This window comes from Apostichopus japonicus, chromosome 11, assembly GCF_037975245.1.
Source record: "Apostichopus japonicus isolate 1M-3 chromosome 11, ASM3797524v1, whole genome shotgun sequence".
NCBI lineage: Eukaryota > Metazoa > Echinodermata > Holothuroidea > Aspidochirotida > Stichopodidae > Apostichopus > Apostichopus japonicus.
In genome coordinates this window covers 28,229,101-28,251,613 of record NC_092571.1, presented here as the reverse complement: position 1 = coordinate 28,251,613, position 22,513 = coordinate 28,229,101, and the positions used below count along the sequence as shown (strand labels likewise).

Sequence of the window (22,513 nt, the reverse complement as noted above, 5' to 3'; positions counted from 1 at the left end):
GGATCTTTGATTCCATTCTTACCAGACAATATTATCTTTAGCAGAACTGACTCTGCTTGTATTTTAACTATTATCAATATATCACGAGACAATCAAGACGACTTCATCTGTAGACATCCAGGGTTCCACTATATAATCGTACAGGTTATTTACAGTCCATCAGAAGAGTATCCTCGATGTACATCCAACTACGAACTTCCTATAGTCTTCAGTGACCCTTTACAAGTGCCGTTCGAGTTCAACTGTACAACAGAAGAAGGAAATCCAGTTGTTAATATATCTCTCTACGTTCAGACGGAAGGTAGACAGCAACAAGTTAATAGCACAGATTTAATCATCACTGAGCGACAGCTTTCAACATCACGATCATTCTCTACATACCTGGATTCTTCTTTTAACAATAGCAGCTTGATCTGCAGAGTAATCCAACAGTTACCTGCTCCCTATCAGAGCTACAACAAATCTTGTTCCTTCGGACCGTTAGTGATTTTATCGACATTCTCCGTATCGATTGATCCATCTCACTACAAAGTCAACACAAATAAAAGAGAAAATATTACTCTAACCTGTACCAGTAATGTGAGTGGAGTTGTACTAGAATGGACTGATATTCCACTGAAAGATTGTCAGTATAACATCACTAAGATCAATGATTCATTACAGCTCAAGATATTTGATTATGGATCAAGTATCGATGGATCAATAAATTTTGAATGCAGTGGTTCATATGGTGGAAGGAACATTTTCAATCATGCCAGTGTTAATTTCGTAAGATCACATAATTTCGATCTGTGTCATTTAATGATATTGGTTCTCTCCTGTATTATCATTGTACTACTAACGTTATTACTTCGCTTGAATTGCCGTCGTTGCGTATACATGTAGATTAGCACCATCATCATCATCATCGTCATCATCATCATCATCATCATCATCATCATCATCTCATGCGATTGGCCAATTCCCGATGTCTAACACTACTTATACAACTACCATAAGACCGGAAAGTACACATGTAGGTCAGCATCAGACTAATGTAGACGACCCTCAGGTGTATGCTCACTCTCTAACATTGAATCAAAATACAGAGGAAGAAGCTGCAAAGTATGCTGATATTTCTGAGGACTCTAAGTATAATTATGACAGACAATTATATCTCGTTCCGAGTCAGATGATGTAACGTTAAAGTACCAGCTTATCAGTGGCTACAAATGGTACCGATCTGAATGCCCTTAAAGAGATCATTTTTGTGTATGATTACTTAATCTTTTGTAATGGAAATGATAATAGCAATAATGATACTGCGTTTATTTGTTGTGAGTTAATACAATATGGGCTTATGATAAGCCAGTCTCTTTTGACCCTAAATGAGTCTTGACATTTCCACATACGAATGATAATATTAGCTGGCTATGTGTAATATTGTTCATCTCGTAGTGTCATTATCAGGTGAAGCGTTATTTATTTCCCTTGAGTTTCGTCGCTTGGTGAATCTGAAGTCTTGATGCATGGAATAATGCACGTATTTTGTTGTTTTACACATTTGTATTTAACCAAGTAATAAGCAGAATTTTCCAAAGGGGAGGGGGACAGCCCCTCCCCTTTGGAAAATTTTCAAGTGCCTAAAGGTGCTTAGATGTAAAATGGTGATACTTTGAAGCACTTTTTTAATCAATTTATTTTCAAAAATGTAGCTCTTTCTTAAATGAAATCCACCTACTTTACGTGGTTCTTTGAGAGCTTGTGATTTGCTCATGCTCACACTATAAGTGTCGTTGTGTCGCCGTAGTTGCCATTTATACGGTCGAAAGAGTGCTAGGCTAGATCGATCTAGCATATTTTTAACAGTGTTTCCACTTTGCACTGGCCCACCTGAAATACTGGTTATAAGTTCCGTTCCGCGACTGCACACTTGACTAAATTTTGTTTTTACAATTATTTTACTAATAATGTGGTATATTTTCGAAATTTCTGAACATTTTGACGAATCGGGGACCTTTTCGGGGACACTTGTTCATCGGGGACAGCACACTGTAATCGGTGACTGTCCCCGAAAATCGGGGACGTCTGGTCACCTGGGGCCTATGAGCTCACTACGGAAACACAAACGTATATAGACTACTAGGCTGTTCTGTGTTGAATGTACCGAACCCAAGAAACACATCGCGATTGGTCGCGTAGGAGTAGCAAAACATGTTGTAAGTTTCAGTCAAAATGCAAATTGTTTCTAAATACTGTGATATTCATTCTGCCGTACACGTCACTCACGTGTGGATCATTGCGGAACACAATCCAGGGATCAGGGATAACCATGTGAACATAAACTGAACGTAGCCTCCCCTTGTGAGTGCCGCGGAGACCGTTTAATTAAATTGCCAACCCGTTTCCACATTTGACAATACAGAGACAGTGGCGTTTATTGCGCTGCTGCTTGGGTCAAATTCTTTTTCAAGGCAATGTTCCCATGGTAGTGATTTTTATTTTGGCCACCCAATTTCGCAGATAGAGAATTAGGTAAGAGGTAAAGAATAAAAATTGCATAAAAACCATGGTAATATATGCACATATGCCCAGCAACATATTTAGTGTGCATTCAAGTTTTTTTTTTCTCAGTCAATAATTCCATTTGGGGGGGGCGAGCATTTGGGGGGGGGCGAGCATTTCAACTGGGGGCTCCCGCCCCTGCCCCCCCCCTGCTGGCTACGCCACTGTATAACAGGCAACAAACAATAGAGTACATCGGTTGTCTAATCATAATTTTGGAATGATTTTTGCTCAATTTGAATATTGTGTCAAAGAATTGACATTTCGTGATATTGATGTACAACATCTTATATCGCGACATCATTTTAATGCCTTCAATTATCATTTTGTATCATCATAGTGTGTTGTTAGGTTATTTTAACTTCCTTGTTCCAGGTTAACTGTACTAAAATGAACGCTTACATTTGGAACAAAGCAGCTACTTTATCTTCCTTGTCATGGATTGTGTATAATGAGGGCTCTTGCTATTGAGAAACAGAGCCCTCCATTCATTTCAAACACTTGGAATCAACGACGAAAACAAATTCATCGTAAGACGAATTTGAAAGTACACATGGAACACATATAATTGTTGCTAAGCAACTGTGTTTAAATTCGTTAGCGTGAATATGTTTAATGACTTTATCATTTCATTTGTACTTTCGGATATTTAACAACGTAAGGTCAAAATAACACAGAATCCTAATCAGTCTGAAAAGAAACATCCAAACGTTTTATTTCTTTGCGACCGGTGTCATTTATAGTCTCAGTGTATGACCTTTGAACTATTATACGCTGTTCGAAAAGGCCTGACATGTCCGATTATTCCTCTAACATGTATCTTTTCGCACTAGTGGTAACAGTTTTTACTTTCTACCAGGGCCTTCTAGACCTCTTGACTCTTTAAGTTTAAAAGTGCATAGTATATAGAAAATAAAATAGAAATAATGATTTTGTGGGGGAGGAGGGGTTTATAAAACAGTATTTATAATAAAAAAAAAATGAGCACGCCAGCCAACAAACGTGCTCGCGTTTACATCTCCATCTCCTTATTTTTCTTTTTGTAAAAAATGATTTATCCTTATTCGGCTATATTCTTCACAAAAAATGTCTCTGCTTTTCAGAAAATATAAAATACCATTAGAGTGTAAATCTCCAATCTCTTGTAAACTAGCAGTCTCATTCATTTCCGCCAATGTACCAAGGTGGCATCAACATTGCCATATGTATAGCTTGTGTGTTATTGGTTAGTTTTCACTAAATCTGTTTTAAGTCATGTTTTATGATTAAAGCGATGTTCCTAGTACAATGTTTTGCTAATTACTCACACTGTTTGCATCTCTTTGTCAAAGCAAAGTCCTTATAGAATTTGCACCATCATTTTTCCAAACTTTTGTGAATTCAATTTAAAACTTTTATGAGTTCAATGTTGTCATGTCAAATAAGCTGAAAAGGGCTTTGCCTTTTCTTCATCAATTGTACACATTAGTCATCCTATAACTAAAAGAATATTTTGTTTACTTTAAAAGGAAAAACGCTGAATGCTAAACATTACATGTCTTTGTATTTAATTTACAATCTAAACACATTTTTTATATCTACTGCACAAGTTTAGCATTAGCACGCGCTTATAAGAAATACATCATCTCTTTAGCAATGCACTCTAAGTTATATTTAAGTGCACCCATCTGTAAATAGGAGTAAGTTCTCTAACACAAAGAGGAGATCACACACATACAGGGCTTCTGTGTTTATTTGAAGTGGCGCGTTACACTTCCTAAATTGACCACCGGTCAACGCCAACATAACAACCAACTCAGTGTAGCCAATCAAAAATCGAAACGACGAAAATATCAATTTGATAAACGAATCAAAATCCGAATGTCTCACATTTCAAGGTTCAAGGATAAATCACACAAAATAGGTACATAATCATCATCATCATCATCATCATCATCATCATCATCATCATCATCATCATCATCATCATCATCATCATCATCATCATCATCATCATCATCATCATCATCATCATCATCATCATCATCATCATCATCATCATCATCATCATCATCATCATCATCATCATCATCATCATCATCATCATCATCATCATCATCATCAATGAAGATGTTAGGGTAATTGAAAACTTTTTTGCCATTGCTTAAAATAGACTGTTTATGTTTTCCCATGTCTTTTTGTTGTCATGTTTGGAGCTGTTGAATATGTATGTATAATGTTTTCTCTTTGCTATGTGCAGGATGTGTTTGAGCTTATTTCGATATTTGGTGAAGAACTCTTTGTTAACTTGATTTGGTAAATTTAAGTAAGTCTTGTACAGTTTATTCTTACGTTTAATTGAAACAAGGAGTCCATTGGTAATCCAAGGTTGCTTTTTCTTTTGCCTTTGTCGTACGTTATACAGTCAGTGGCGTCACCAGACTTTTCAGTCTGGGGGGCACAGGGGGGCACCAGCATTTGATGGGGGGCACTTAAGTGGATACGGATCAACGTCCTGGGGTAGGGGTCTAAGGGGAGGGGGTGCCCCTCCAGGCGCGGCGGAACGGGAAAGTTATTGGGGGGGGGGGCTAATGTGTAGAGACTATCTAAGCGGAGCGCCACCATCGGTTGGCGCGGAGCGTACAAGAACATTTTGGGTTTTTCAAACCCCCAGATGGCCGGAAACGGCACTTCCCGATTGTTTTATGCTGCAAATACCTAGCCCTAAAATATGGGTCTCAAGCCTGCAATTTCTCAGATTGCACGTAAAAGTCTGTAAAAACATTGTAATTTGTATATTCGATGGTGTTTTAAATTAAGAGAGTAGCTATTACTCGTAGTGTACTCGCAAAGACGTTTTTGAGTGTAGTAAGGGGATGTTGGAGAACTGGCTGAAATGAAGCAAGTCATTGGCCTAAGACGAAGTTGTGTTGCGCTTACCGTTACTCACACTCACTGCTTCCACTTTTCACGGGGCGTGAAGACGCGGTTGGGGTGACAATATGGTCTATAGCCATTTACTAAAATTATAACACCTATATAGTATACGTGTGCATCGGACAGATCGACAAGTATGGATTGAAAATTGGGCAGATGCACGTTTCGGAGCCTTGGTAAATATTGGGGGGGGGGCTTATCATGCATTTGCCCCCTCAACTTTTTCATTGGGGGGCTGAGCCCCCCCCCAAGCCCCCCGGTTCCGCCGCCACTGCCCCCCCCTCCCCTTTGAAAAATTTTCGCATACGGAGGATGGGCTAGATGCAAAATGCTGCCACATTTGATGCTAAATTCGATCTGAAGATGTCTCCAGAAATTGCTATTTTTGAGGTAATGATTTTAACAAGGCGCAGAATTTTGCAGAGGATATGAACCACATGCTGTCGATATTATGCCTAACCCTATCAATAGAACCTACATTTGTTGAATTAATGTGTGCATTACCCCGACTCCTTTCTTGTCCTTCTCGTTTTCGCCCATTATCTATTAAGATGTAACAGGTTCCAGCATCGTTATTGGCCCCTATCAGGGATCTCACTATGCAATCCAAAGTTTGATCACACATCGAGTATGGCTCAGTATGCAGGTGTGAACATTCGCCATTTGTTCCTACAAGCATCTGACCTCAAATGACCTCTGCACCCTACACAACAGGGTTAATATATGGGTCCACAAATATAGGCAAGTATGGTGCCTGCGGACCCTCACATTCTCACATTTCGTCAGCTCCTAACCTGTCAACCTCAGACCAAGGCAACATATTGCAGTACCCTCCCTTCTCACAGTCATGTAGCTCGCGAAGCGGACTTGTATATCCGCTGGTATGGCGTGAGCACTGACACATTCAATGTAAATATCGACACCTGTTGTGATGGCGCGGGTTACGACTTCGATACCCGACGTTCAAGGATAAACTTGTTCATTTTTTCGCATCTCATTTGAAGAAAATACGAATTACTGTGCTTCTTTGTCCTTATGAAAAACCAACTCAGATGATGGGAGTTGAATATAACAATATATATATATTTTTTTTACCAACCCAAATCTCAGATGGGGGGGCAGTCGGGGGGCACTAGGTTTTCCAGGGGGGCACGTGCCCACCTGCCCCCCTTGGCGACGCCACTGTATACAGTAGGGAGGAGTCTGAATAAGACTGGCTTAAAATATCATTAAAGGTATTAAATGCAATGTTTGTGTCATTTGCCAGAAACATTTACTCCAATCAGTGCTAGATATACAGGAGGCCAAAATGTTGGATATTATGTTCAGATAATTACGAGAGTAAAATCGAGCATAACCAGGAATAGAATATGATATCAGAGTATAGTGTAAAATCATAGGAAAATGATCACTGATATAAATTGTGAAAACACCAGCTATATTCACCTTAGCACCAGCATTGTTATTATTTAAGTTTGTAAGTATATTATCAATAAGAGAAGAACTGTTAGTAGTGACTCTAGTGGGTTTTTAATAGTTGGGTGAAAGCCACAGGCAGTGAGGTTACTAAGGAAATAGTTAGCGGCTGGTTTACAAAGATCAATATTAAAGTCACCCATTAGAAAACAATGATCTCCAGCAGCAGAATATCACTTTAAAATATCATGAAGTTGATCAATGGAGCTAGTGACGTCACCATTTGGAGGGCGATACACAACACCCAACATCAATTTCAGCAAAGATACTTTCGATATCGTCGTTCAAGGGAGAAATATCGTTACGGCAGTTGAATACTACGTCGTTTGTAATAGAGAGGCAGACCCCACCGCCCTTTTTGTACGGTGATTCTCAACAAGACTGTAATTATCCAGGTGAATGAGTGAAGAGAAGTTATCTTTATACCAAGTTTCAATAAAACCCATTGCAGTAAAGTTATGGGCTAAGAGGGAAAGGTAATCTTTAATAGCTTCAACATTTTTGTTTAAGCTTCGGCTGCTGAAATGAATAGCCCCCTTTAGGAAGATTATTATATGCATTAATATTGAAGTACCTTGACTCACCCGCACAATTAGGACCAATTTCATTATTAGATTGATTTAAGAGAGAATATGAGTATTTATTACAATTTTCATCTGAAACCGAAGGATTTATAAGCTTTTTTTTTTTTTTTTTTTTTAGCTTCGGCTGTTGAAATGAATAGCCCCCTTTAGGAAGATTATTATATGCATTAATATTGAAGTCCCTTGACTCACCCGCACAATTAGGATCAATTTCAGTAGTTGTAGATTTCAGTAGTTTGTGATTTTCCATGGTAAGGTCTTCTTTGATTACTGATATAAATTGTGAAAACACTACATTGGTTCCTTTCATATCTTATTTATTATATTCATAAAAGTCTTAGATACTGCGATGATGTAAAGTTAACATCATGTATAATTCAAAATAAAGAAATTTTGAACTATTAAGGAAAATATTTATTCATACGTTGAAGTGGTGTATGGTCTGTTAAAGTTAATCTCTATTATGCCTGAGATTGAATGTAAAAAATGAGGACGATATCTTCTTCTACGATTCAGCTACGACGCCCAAATGCTGCTTCAAAGACTTCAAATACAAACGATTGAATGAGCTTGAAGTTGGTGTCATTTGCCAGTTATTTTCATCTTACGATGAATGTAATATCACGTTATAAACTCTAATGTACGTATTAGCCTGACAATGTAGGAAAGCAATAATAATGATTCAAGTAATGGGTCAGATATGATTCCATATCCGATGGCTATCAAATTAGCTATGATATGAGAGTGGTGATTGGTGTAAGTGAAGCACATTCCGAAGAACATATAATTATGAATGACCAACTTGGTTCAAAGTCCCAATCAAAAGTGAAGGTGAGAAGTTATCATGTAAGCTCCGCCTACACATAGGTCCTGTTATTGTTGCGAAAGAATTCATTTATCTATCTATCTATATATATATATATATATATATATATATATATATATATATATATATATATATATATATATATATATATATATATGTTGATACTAGATGAGACTAGTGGAACACTAGTAGTTGTTACTCGGAGTTTCACGCGTTATAGCGATCTTCAGACAACTGGTAGCTTCAAGTTATGCTCCATGAATATATAGGATCCTCGTCGGGATTACCGGGGATTATGCGGTTGTTGGTGTATTGTTCTGCCGGTGTATTCTCTTTCGCGTCCGTTCTGTTGGTGGGTTTGTGAGACTTTCTTCGGTGTTCGGCTGTTGGTGTATTCTCTTTTGCGTCCGTTCTGTTGTTGGGGTTTTTTGCCTTCCTTCGGTGCTCGCTCCTTAGGTGTGTGTGGTTCTCTTGACGGTGTTTGGTGGTTGGACTGGAGTTGTTTATGTAGAACTTGTTTTCGTGGCGGCACTTCGATATGAGCTCTGGGCGTTTGTTCAGGAGGGTCCGTTTGTCTGCGTTGATAATGATGAGTTTTTCAGTGAGACAGAGGTTGCACCGCTTCGACTCGTTGCTGTAGGCTTTGGCTCTGCTGGCGATCGACCAATTGATAGTGAATGGCTGGTTGTTCTTTTTCAGCTGCCAGATGTGCTTCGAGAGTTCCGTTGCGTTTTGGTGTTTTTCGTGGTTGAGCGACATCTTGTGGTTACCGTATCTGAGCTTGAAGGGGGGTTCTGTAAGGCCGATGTATGTCTTGCAGTTGTCGGTGGTTTTCACTTCGGCCTTGTATATGATGTTAGATGCCTGGCAGTTTCCATTTAGTGGGCATGTGTCCTTTTTTCGGCAGTTGCAGGCTTCCTCTTCTTTCGATGTGTGGGTGGCTGCTATACGTTTGTTGTGTCCTTTGATGATGCTGGCGATGTTGGGCATGCAACTGTAGCTGACTTTCACGGTGTTTCTGTTGAAAATCTTGTGTAGTTTCGATGTCTTCGGGAAGTGTTTGTTGATAAGTTTCAGGAATGTGCCTCCTATGTTCGTGGCTACGTTGCTGCTAAAAGGTGGGTTGAACCAGATGATGTTGCGCCTTCTGTTTCGGTTGTTCTTGGTAGGTTGGTAGGCGATGTATGGGAGACCCTCGGTGTAATTACTTGACTTGAGTGCTTCCTCGTAGGCTGGTGCGGCTTTCTTAAAGATCTCCTCGTCGTGGGAGATGGCGGAGATACGTCTGCTGATTGAGGCTGGTAGGGACCTGATGATGTTTGGTGGGTGGTTGGAATTCCTGTGGATGTACACTGGGTGGTCGTTGGGCTTCCTGTAAGGGTAGTGTTTTCCGGTGTTTAGGTTGAATGTTACGTCGAGGAAGTTGGTGATCTTCAGGTTGCAATCGATGGTGATGTTGAGCCCCAGTTCTTTGAATAAGCTGATCATGTGTTTTCTTATCCGGTCTGCTTTCCTTCCGTTGGTGTTTTTGAAGGCTGCTAGGCCGTCGTCCCTGTATAGCCCGATGAATTCCTTCCCATATTCTCTCGCTAGTGTGTTTAGGATGTAGAGTCCTACAAGCTCGCATATCTCGGCCCCATCGTAGCTGCCCATTGTGACATCAAAGAGGTCGTTGTGTCCTTTCTTCATCCAGGGTGTGCTGTTGTCGAAAAGGAGTGACTTCCTGGGGTGCATTATGATTTGTACGTCTTGGTTGGAGATGTGGGTGTGGTCCTTAGCCATGGTTAAGGCTTTTTCCAGTAGGCTTCTTGTTATGGAGGGGTAGAATTCAACGATGTCGAAGCTGATGAAGGTGTATTTCTCTTTGTCTTGTATGTTCTTGAACCATTCGATGACGGATGACGTGTTTCTCCATTGGTTAACTTTCGTGGCGGTTCTTATGGCGTTGTTTATTCTGTCTAGGATGGCCTTGCTGATGAGACCTGTTTCGCTCTTTGCCGGGTTGATGAGCCTGCATGGTAGGTTGTTCTCAAAGTTGTCCTTGTGGTCTTTCAGGGTGATGAAGGCTTGCTTGGTGGCCATCGATTCCATGCGGTTGTCGATCCCTAGTTTCTCGGCGATGGATCTGGCTTCGGCGTTGATTCTGTTGACAGGTGCCATGGAGGTCGTCTGGTAGTTCTTTGTGATGTGTTGCCTGAGGAGTTTTTCGCGTAGTTGGGTGTCTATCTCGTACAGGTTTCTGGTTTTGTCGGCCGGGATGAGCAGTTTGGTAGATTTCTTGATCCTGCTGACGTCTTTTCTGAGTTTGTCTTGGAATTGGTTGGTGACTTTTTTGAACTTCACGTTCTCGATCATACGGAGCAAGTCGTCCTCAAACAGCCTCAGTTCTTCGATCTGCGGTGGGCACTTCTTGCTTTTGAATCCGAAATCCCCGGTAATCCCGACGAGGATCCTATATATTCATGGAGCATAACTTGAAGCTACCAGTTGTCTGAAGATCGCTATAACGCGTGAAACTCCGAGTAACAACTACTAGTGTTCCACTAGTCTCATCTAGTATCAACATATATTACGCTCTGTCCAATGGACATAGAGCACTCTGCGCCAAGATAGACGCCAACCTACTCTACCTACGCTCCTGACCAGTCAGTCGAGCACTCTTGCCTATCTGCAATAGACGGAACAATGGAACAGCCGAACCAAGTCAGCTTTAACTACTCCATGAAGAATATACCTATACCAACTGCCAACACCTACAAGAAGATACTCATCGAAAAAGTCGAAAACGTCATTAAACGTATGAGATGGAAAGCTTCCTTCTTCCTAAAAACATGCAACAACAACGAGGAAGACGACGAGGAGGATGACGAGCACCACCCTGCACATACGGAGAATTTCGGATTCAAAAGCAAGAAGTGCCCACCGCAGATCGAAGAACTGAGGCTGTTTGAGGACGACTTGCTCCGTATGATCGAGAACGTGAAGGTCAAAAAAGTCCCCAACCAATTCCAAGACAAACTCAGAAAAGACGTCAGCAGGATCAAGAAATCTACCAAACTGCTCATCCCGGCCGACAAAACCAGAAACCTGTACGAGATAGACACCCAACTACACGAAAAACTCCTCAGGCAACACATCACAAAGAACTACCAGACGACCTCCATGGCACCTGTCAACAGAATCAACGCCGAAGCCAGATCCATCGCCGAGAAACTAGGGATCGACAACCGCATGGAATCGATGGCCACCAAGCAATCCTTCATCACCCTGAAAGACCACAAGGACAACTTTGAGAACAACCTACCATGCAGGCTCATCAACCCGGCAAAGAGCGAAACAGGTCTCATCAGCAAGGCCATCCTAGACAGAATAAACAACGCCATAAGAACCGCCACGAAAGTTAACCAATGGAGAAACACGTCATCCGTCATCGAATGGTTCAAGAACATACAAGACAAAGAGAAATACACCTTCATCAGCTTCGACATCGTTGAATTCTACCCCTCCATAACAAGAAGCCTACTGGAAAAAGCCTTAACCATGGCTAAGGATCACACCCACATCTCCAACCAAGACGTACAAATCATAATGCACCCCAGGAAGTCACTCCTTTTCGACAACGGCACACCCTGGATGAAGAAAGGACACAACGACCTCTTTGATGTCACAATGGGCAGCTACGATGGGGCCGAGATATGCGAGCTTGTAGGACTCTACATCCTAAACACACTAGCGAGAGAATATGGGAAGGAATTCATCGGGCTATACAGGGACGACGGCCTAGCAGCCTTCAAAAACACCAACGGAAGGAAAGCAGACCGGATAAGAAAACACATGATCAGCTTATTCAAAGAACTGGGGCTCAACATCACCATCGATTGCAACCTGAAGATCACCAACTTCCTCGACGTAACATTCAACCTAAACACCGGAAAACACTACCCTTACAGGAAGCCCAACGACCACCCAGTGTACATCCACAGGAATTCCAACCACCCACCAAACATCATCAGGTCCCTACCAGCCTCAATCAGCAGACGTATCTCCGCCATCTCCCACGACGAGGAGATCTTTAAGAAAGCCGCACCAGCCTACGAGGAAGCACTCAAGTCAAGTAATTACACCGAGGGTCTCCCATACATCGCCTACCAACCTACCAAGAACAACCGAAACAGAAGGCGCAACATCATCTGGTTCAACCCACCTTTTAGCAGCAACGTAGCCACGAACATAGGAGGCACATTCCTGAAACTTATCAACAAACACTTCCCGAAGACATCGAAACTACACAAGATTTTCAACAGAAACACCGTGAAAGTCAGCTACAGTTGCATGCCCAACATCGCCAGCATCATTAAAGGACACAACAAACGTATAGCAGCCACCCACACATCGAAAGAAGAGGAAGCCTGCAACTGCCGAAAAAAGGACACATGCCCACTAAATGGAAACTGCCAGGCATCTAACATCATATACAAGGCCGAAGTGAAAACCACCGACAACTGCAAGACATACATCGGCCTTACAGAACCCCCCTTCAAGCTCAGATACGGTAACCACAAGATGTCGCTCAACCACGAAAAACACCAAAACGCAACGGAACTCTCGAAGCACATCTGGCAGCTGAAAAAGAACAACCAGCCATTCACTATCAATTGGTCGATCGCCAGCAGAGCCAAAGCCTACAGCAACGAGTCGAAGCGGTGCCACCTCTGTCTCACTGAAAAACTCATCATTATCAACGCAGACAAACGGACCCTCCTGAACAAACGCCCAGAGCTCATATCGAAGTGCCGCCACGAAAACAAGTTCTACATAAACAACTCCAGTCCAACCACCAAACACCGTCAAGAGAACCACACACACCTAAGGAGCGAGCACCGAAGGAAGGCAAAAAACCCCAACAACAGAACGGACGCAAAAGAGAATACACCAACAGCCGAACACCGAAGAAAGTCTTACAAACCCACCAACAGAACGGACGCGAAAGAGAATACACCGGCAGAACAATACACCAACAACCGCATAATCCCCGGTAATCCCGACGAGGATCCTATATATTCATGGAGCATAACTTGAAGCTACCAGTTGTCTGAAGATCGCTATAACGCGTGAAACTCCGAGTAACAACTACTAGTGTTCCACTAGTCTCATCTAGTATCAACATATATTACGCTCTGTCCAATGGACATAGAGCACTCTGCGCCAAGATAGACGCCAACCTACTCTATATATATATATATATATATATACATATATATATTGAAATCATAATGAGTTGGAAAATCAAGAACAGTAAAAAAACTTCTAGCCTTCCTTCGGGATTCGAACCGGGGCCTCCCGCTTTATATGTGGACACCCTAACCACTAGGCTATGGACGCTGATTTTATGTCCAGACGTTCGAAACCGGTAAGGAAGGTCGTCATTCCACTGTAGGCCTTTGTCACCTGTATCGAACAATACTAGTTCCGTTTGGTGACATATTTTGTATATATGAATTTAATACAGTTATTCACAATTAGTACAAGCCCTTTCGATTTTCTTGTGTGCTGTACTGACCTAAATGCGGTATAATAGGCCTACAAAAAAATGTCCAAGACACCCACTTTACATGTAGACGTCAAGAAGGGAAACAGAGAGCTTTGAAGTGAATACATATAATGAATCAAGTGATGCTTTTAGGGTAAAAAAAAAAAAAACAAGTACTTTTGATTTCGTTGGGTGTTGTACCGATTTAAATTGCAAACATATCACCTAAAGGAAGTCAAGATAATGAACTTCTGCTTTCAGTGTACGTATAATTCATTCATTCATTGTTATTCAACTCTTTTCAGACACATAACAGTAATGGGCCAACCAATGCGAAAGTTGTGTTTATATGTTTTGTATTGTAATACCCCGGTAAGAATTATTAATAGTAATCTTACTTACACTAAATCGTTGACGGTGGCTGTTCTGGCATATTAAGGAAATATTGTTTAATATACCTACAATACCTCTTATTATGCAACGTTATTGTGACGAAGTAAACCTTCAAGAAAATTGCGACCTTTTTCTGCTTAGGTAATATTTTCATCGTCGAAGTTGAAACATTTTGTTAATTCCAACCAACCCCAAACTTGGCACTTTCATATACACCCTTCAGAAACTCCATATGCTAACGAAATTCACCTAGATATATGTTGCAACAACACTGATATTTCCAAATTATCTTGCCAAGATATTAACCAATTAGCCAAGCTTCACAATATAACCCTTCCGGTCAAAACACGGCTATAAGAACTCTTACCGAAAGCGTCTCTGGTTATATTGATTCTATTCTTAATTCCCTATTGCCAAATATTTCTAGTTATTTTTTTACAAAACACATTTTCTAAGAGTTATCAATGATAGATATCATAACCAAACTCCCATGTAAGCCATACTGGTCACCATGGATGTTACGTGGTATAACTAATATCCTCACAACGAAGGTATCCATATACTTGTAAAGAATTCCTGCTGAAACATTCTTTTCATCTATCGTTTTGTAATGATATAGAGGTTACTATTGAATTTGTACTAAGAACTTTGTTTTCAACTTAAATGGCACACACTATACATGTTGAAGCATCAAATGGTTTCAAAGGTTGACTGTGGGTTTTTAGTAAATGTCATAATCTGGTCATGTTTTGCATCTATTGGAAATTTTAGACGATTTACTTGCAAAATCTGCGATTTTTGTGATTGCGTTTGAGGTCAGTCTATGCGGAAGAATGTACTAGTTAGTAGGCCTATCTATCAATTGTAAGTCCTTCCTTTTTCACACTGCCCACTGAAACGTTTCCCGTTAAAGACCTTACTACTGTTAAAGTTTCTTATAGACTTCCTTGTGTCTAAACAATCTGTGTATTACGAATGTCAACACTCATTATGATATACTGACAGGAAGCAGTGTTTATACAACAAGTTCAAATTAATGTACCGAAATATCACATTGGAGCTGGTACAGTGCGATTATTTATTTTTAATGATCGCAGTCTAGATTGCATGATTCAACACTGATTGGTATGATCGTATTTTAATTAAAAGATGCTTTATTCAATCTCGTCTAATTATAAATTAAAGTAACCCATGACAGGTTGTATTATGCAGTATCGTATAGTCTACAGAGATATACAACCTGTTCATATTTAAATAACTTACTATAGAACTAAGGGATTTGCACAATAAGTTTTTAATGTATACCTACTAACACTGCTTAACGGTACACTATATCGTATATATATAGTGTTATTAAGACTATGAAAAACTTCATGTCTAGAAACGCATATCCGTTAAAATATCATTTCGCAGTTTCGCCTTCTGCATTCTCTTAGTAATGTATTTACTGTAATTCTATTTCTAAATACTAATTTAAACTATATCGACACTTTTTAGTCCTCATATAATAGGCCTTCTCCTAAACATGATCTCAACGACGTTTCTTTTGACAGTTTCTCCATCAGTGTAATATGGTGACGAAGATCGTTGAACGTTTGTGCCTCAAATCTGTGATTTGCTTGATTATCTTAGCGGTCAGGCTATGCGTGGTTGAAGGCACTAGTGGAATCAGAAGATCATTTACTTTTACAGATTATATTGGGCAGTTTTATCCTTATTAGGGGGATACAATTGATCTCATCTGTCAGCAACCTATTCATAATGAATGTCATATAAGGGGATCTAACATAGATTACGTTAGGAATGGATATTTGAGCCCATCCTTACCAGATAATATTATCTTTAACAGAACCTTCTCAGCTTGTGTTTTAACTATTATCAATGTATCACGAGACAATCAAGACGAATTCTACTGTCTAGATCCAGAGTTACAATATTTAATCGTAAAGGTTATTTACAGCCCACCAGAAGAGTATCCTCGATGTACATCCAACTACGAACTTCCTATAGTCTTCAGTGACCAATTACAAGTGCCGCTCGAATTCAACTGTACAACAGAAGAAGGAAATCCAGCTGTTAATATATCTTTCTACGTTGAGAAATATATTTACTTATAGAGAAAATATTACTCTAACCTGTACCAGTAATGTGAGTGGAGTTGTACTAGAATGGACGGATATTCCACTGAGCGATTGGCAGTATAATATAACTAAGATCAAAGATTCATTACAACTGAAGATATTTGATAACGGATCAAGTACCGATGGATCTATAACTTTTCAATGCAGTGGTTCATATGGTGGAAGGAACATTTTCAACCATGCCAGTGTTAATTTCGTAAGATCACATCACTTCGATCTGTTGCATTTAATAATATTGGCTCTCTCAGGTATTATCATTGTACTAGTAACGTTATTCGCTTGAATTACCGTCGTTACGTATGTAGATTGACACCATCATCATCGTCATCATCATCAGCTCATGCGATTGGCCAATTCCTAAGGTCTAACACTACTTATAAAACTACCATACGACCAGAAAGTATAAATGAAGGTCAGCATCAAATGAATGTAGACGCTCCTCATGTGTATGCTCACTCTATAGCATTGAATCAATTTACAGAGGATGAAGCCGCAATATATACTGATATATCTGAGAACTCTGAGTATAATTATGACAGACAATTATATCTCGTTCCAAGTCAGATGATGTAACGTTAACTTACCAGTGGTTAACAAATGGTGTCAATCTTATAATGCCCCTGAAGAAATCTTTTTTTGTGTATGATTAATTGATATTTTCTAATGCAAAAATGATAATAGCAGTTTATATGTTGTGATTTTTTAGCACAATGCGAGCTTATCATAAGTGTGTCTCTTTTGACTCCGAACGTAAAATTCTTGAAATTCCCACATACGAATGATATTATTAGGCTATGTGTAATATTGTTCATCTCGTAGTGTCACTATCAGGTGAAGGGTTTTTTCTTTCCCTTGAGTTTCGTCGCTTGGTGAATCTGAAGTCTTGACGCATGGAATAATGCACATATTTCATCATTTTACAGATTTGTAATTTAACCAAGTAATAAAGCAGAAATGTTTGCAGAGTTGTTTGTATGATGTTATGTTACGAAGTGCTGAACTAATTCGAAACTGTTATCAGAGGATTTGTGCTACATCCCCGTCAACTTGTAGTCTTTTTAATTTTGCCCTATTTGATACATTAAATTTAAACGTCATTGTCATTAAAAGGTGGTTTAATGCCTTTTAAGCATACAAAAGTTCAATTCATCGTATGTTAGTGTATTTAAGTGAACTGTGTTTCTTTATATATCGATGGTAACCTATATATATCATTAAGAAAAGCTAAAAGATTAAACGATCTCGCAAAATTAAACTAAAATTGCAAAGTATAACGAATAAAATCAAGCTCGGGAGACTTTTTAATCAGTAAATGCAGGTAACGTTTTATTGCTAACAAAATAACAGAAAAAAATTAAAATAATTAAAATAACACCTTAAAAGGTATCAGGCAACACAAGTTGTCAGAGTGCATTGGTTGTCTAAGCCTTATTTTTGTATGAGTTTTGCCCATTTTGAGTATTTTTGTCATAGAATTGACATTTCGTGATATTGATGTACAACATCTTATATTGCGAAATCATTTTTGCAAATACTGATGCCTTCAGTTATCATTTTGTAACATCATAGTGTGTTGTTGGGTTAGCTTACATTGGAACAAAGCAACTATACGTTATCTTCCTTGTCATGGATTGTGTATAATAAGGGCTCTTGCTATTGAAAAACAAAGCCCTCCATTCATTTAAAATCCACGACGAAAGCAAATTTATCGAAAGTCTATTTTGAAGTACACAGGAAACACATACTATTACTATGCACTTTAAATTCATTAGCGTGAATTTTTTTTTAAGACTTTTATCATTTCTTTGTCCTTTTGGATATTTAACAATGTAAGGTAAATATAACAGAGAATCCAACTCAGTCTGAAGAGAAACATCCAAAGGTTTTACTCTTTTTTTTTTCTTTTTTTTGGCGACCGTGCCATTTTATAATGTCAGTATCTTTATTACCTTTGAACCATTACACTGTTCGAAAGACCAGACATGTCCGATAACTTGTCTAACATGTATCTTTTCGCACTAGTGGTAACAGTTGACGAAAATATCAATTTGATAAATGAATGAAAATCCGAAATGTCTCACATTTCAAGGGCTTGACCAATTACAAAAATCAATATTCGGATTGTAAAATCATCTAGCGAATATCTGTCAGGATGACATAACTGTGATCTACTTTGTAGAGCAATGAAGGGTGAAAATAGTTTTATTACATTCAAACACGGATATCTAGAGATGGTGTAAACAATTCCTTCGATGAAGAATTCAATTAATTTTTATGTTACACACTAAATCTTCTGTTCGTTAAGTAGGAGGACGTAAAGTAAATATTTTATTATTAGTAAATACCGTAAATCTTAAAGTTCAATAGTTACTGTGTTCTCTGTGTGCGTCGGGTGAAAAGAACAATGTTGATGATTATCCTTCAAGAGCTATATAAACGGGTTCATCGTCTTTCGATTCTTTCTTAAGCTCTTGATACAAGTGATTTTCGTGATCACTATCCTTCTTATTCTCGTCGTTGTCGTCCAAGGTTTCTCTTTCCACTGTCATCTGCAAGCTGCATCTTTCGGGCCTCACTATGAAAGCAATACTTCTCTTAGAGGAGTCTTCCACCTTGTACGTCGTGTTTGAAGAAGTGCCGGACAAACATTCTTCTTCAAAAGTAGGTACTAACTTTGTTACTCCATTCCAACCAGGACTGCGTTTCCTTACTCTTTCGATGTCACCGTGAGGATGACGTTTGGTATTCATTATCAGCTGCAGGTACGACTTACAACCACACTTATATGAGACAAGAATCATAATGAAGATGCCTACCGCTCCTCCTGATATTGCTGCAATAAGACCAAAGGTGAGTGAACCACGTCGATTAGAACCTGAATTAACATGTAAATACGCACGACTTCTCCCCTCTTGATTATTAAATGTACCGATGCATTCTATACCAATTGAAATATCATGTTGGTCGTTCGTTTTCTTTACAAACATTGTCAGAAGTGTGTCGTTCACGTAATATTTGACTTCGGCTGGCAAGTCGTTTGGCACAGACCACTTGAATAATGTTCCTTTACCAACATTGCTGGAACACTGGTAATTGATCGTATCTGGTGCAAAGAGCTCTGCAGACGGCGGTGTTATTATGATTTCAAGAACCTTAGATGCGGTTTGCTGAAATGTACAGAAAGATACAAACGGTGGAGACTTCACAGATGGTGGAAATTCTTGTCTTGCAAAGCACATTACTGAGGTATTCATCATAGAATCATCAGGAATAAAAGAAACTTGCGCAGCTAGAGTTGTTCCATGTTTTTGAATTTTGGTTGAATGAATTACTGCAGAAGAATCGTTAGGTGTGTTCTTAAAGAACAACGTGGATGGAGGGTCCCCGATATCATTCAGAACGCATGTAAAATTAAGTGGCGCACCATGTTTATTATCGTTATCACCTAAGTATGAGTACTCAGAGGAGTGCAAACAAACGGGCTTGGTATGCATGTACAACACATTCAATTCAAGACCCTTAAAGTCACTCTGCCTTTGCTTGCAAAGATATATGCCCTCGTCTCGTATGCTGATGTTTTGTATAATAAGCGTATGATATGTACCACTTGAAGTTCCGATGTTGTAAATGTACTTGGAACTGTTCTCATACTCTGTCAGCGAGCTGTCAGAAACAATATTTATATCTACTCCACCTATGACATCCTTAAAGATATGAACAGGGTCATTGGTTTCCACGTCGCACTGTAACTCTACGTTTATTCCTTCCAAAACCGGGAAGATCTCAAATGTTGGACCAACCTGAAACTGCACAGCTTTTTCGGAACATACCTCTCGATAAAGCATGTAAATGCTAAAGATGCCGAAGATGTGGGCTTTCATTTTATACTCAGCAGCATGTGAAATCAAAATAAGTGCGTACTGCGGATATTGTTGCAGTCGAAAAGACGGTAAGTTTAGGATGGACTCTCAGATAGAGTATAACGTGTAACGAACGTACACAGAATACAATATAAATCCTGTTGAAGGAAGTTTTAGACAACGAAACCCACGAATTATACGTTAAGACACAATGAAGAACTACATGTAAATGTCGAACAGTCATTGAGGATTAATTGATTCGAAAGCCTAATTTAGCAAACAGATCTGTTAATTATTATTAATTATTATTACACCAAAGGGTACTATCGATATGATTATGTTAATATTACAGCATCGCCATTTAATAGCTTTATATGACACGTATCATGTAATTAACAAAGTGCTAATCACAATTAATATCGCTGCTAGCTTCCCGAAAAAAGTTTAATGTTTTAATGGTTAATTATGAAGTAGGCTATATTATAAACAAATCTCGTAATTTGTCCTGAAAAATGATGGGAAAATGGAGTGAACGATTTCTAATGTATATGAAACTTGTCACGTTGCAAAGTTGTTAGTAATCATCATAATAAACTATTCTCACTGTGTATTTTATAAAATCATATTTCATGACCTTTCGAAATCTGTTCGTCCTGTCCTGTTCGTCCCCGGTAGAGCACGAAACCCCCAGGCTATAACTGAACCATTTCTCCTCGACTGATGACCGTGCAATCAGTTTGGTAATTCCTGCAGTATATTGATATGTACAGTTTTTGTGATATTTATTAGTTAATTTGTATAATGTGAATGTCATAAGTGTTAAATTGGCGACTTTAACAATCAATTTCTGCTACCGTAAGTGTTCGACATAACAGCATTTGACGTCGACACGTATATATTGTACCTAAAGTGAACTTTGAAGCAAGCAGTTGTGATGTCATATGGAAGTACACTGACAAATTTCTGTGATGTTTCACTTTGAAATATACATACTATTACTCCCTGCTTCGAACATGGGCTTCATATTTACGCACTGTGGTCATATATAGGTATATTGAATTAAATTTACATCCCCGTAGGCAAAAGTGAGACACTAAACAAACCCACCGTAAAAAATAAAGATACACACAAAATTTACTTCCAGCTATGTGCAACTATGGCTTAACACATGTTATTAGTTATTGATATCTCGACTAGTAATGCTAAATAGAAATGCTTGAAAATCTCACCGGCCTGATGCCATTATGTGTTTCTCTTAAATCTGTTAAACTATACAATGGATTATCCGTTTAAACAGTAAACGCGGAGAATGACATCGAACTATATACATATAGCAAGCCTGAACAACAAGTAGATATTAGACTTAATCAACTCTCCCACGGGTGGAAATATTTCCCAATAGGCCTATGACGGGAAAATTAAGAAGACAATTTTGCTACTCACACCAGAACGCACTATAGGCCTATACTGTTCATGAATGCTAAAAATTTGAAAAACAAAATTGTCATGATCATTGATTTTTGGCCTACGTAATATCATTACTTTAAATTTTACAGAAGGCCCTGTTTTTGGCCTTCACATGACGACAAAAATATATTTCCTGAACAATTACGGTACTTTGGTTTACCACCACTTAAAGGCATTGAAGACTCTCCCCAAACCGCGTTCTGAGAAAAGTTAACTTTCCGTTGCTTGCAAGTGAAGTTTTTTTTCTTGTCGCTACAAAGTGCAGACCTTAATGAAACGAGATACCTTGTTATCTTTAGTTGGACCTGAGATGTCTACCGCTGCCTATGAACACTGTGTTGTGGGTGTTGACCGTAGCTGCATGTATTGACCGTACACTAGTGTCTAATTACCGACGGTAGCAAGCTGTGTGTGTATTTTCTGGGATCAATGGTGGTGTCTAACACTCCTGTTACACATCATTCTAAACTATGTCAGATTACCGGCATCATGCAGACGTTTCTTTGTGCGCGAGTCTTCACTCCTATAAACGTTATATATATGTCCATAACATTTAAGCAAATTTGGACAAACGCTATAGGAAGAGTATTTTTGCGATTTCTTAAACATGATCGCGTGTATGAAATCTTAACTCAAATAAACCACTTACACAATTTCAGTCAAATCGAATAAATAAATAAAACCCGAAATAGCGTCAATCAAACACGGTGGCAAATAGTGACAGAATTTCGGCAGAAACGCTATAGCTCAGCTGATAGCTTTCAGCTGAGCAATAA

The 22,513-nt window shown here is 39.1% G+C and overlaps 2 protein-coding genes across 2 annotated transcripts; both read right to left on the bottom strand.

Moving 5' to 3' along the window:
* Positions 1 to 470: 470 nt before the first annotated feature.
* On the bottom strand, positions 471 to 21,381 carry LOC139976140 (uncharacterized). Its single transcript, XM_071984594.1, has 2 exons — positions 16,405 to 21,381; positions 471 to 566 (listed from the first exon to the last, which is right to left on the bottom strand). The coding sequence occupies exon 1, from the start codon at positions 20,289 to 20,291 to the stop codon at positions 18,825 to 18,827; it is 1,467 nt and encodes a 488-aa protein (XP_071840695.1). The 5' UTR covers positions 20,292 to 21,381; the 3' UTR covers positions 471 to 566; positions 16,405 to 18,824.
* On the bottom strand, positions 8,464 to 10,986 carry LOC139976139 (uncharacterized). Its single transcript, XM_071984593.1, has 2 exons — positions 10,968 to 10,986; positions 8,464 to 10,752 (listed from the first exon to the last, which is right to left on the bottom strand). The coding sequence occupies exon 2, from the start codon at positions 10,699 to 10,701 to the stop codon at positions 8,590 to 8,592; it is 2,112 nt and encodes a 703-aa protein (XP_071840694.1). The 5' UTR covers positions 10,702 to 10,752; positions 10,968 to 10,986; the 3' UTR covers positions 8,464 to 8,589.
* Positions 21,382 to 22,513: the final 1,132 nt, after the last annotated feature.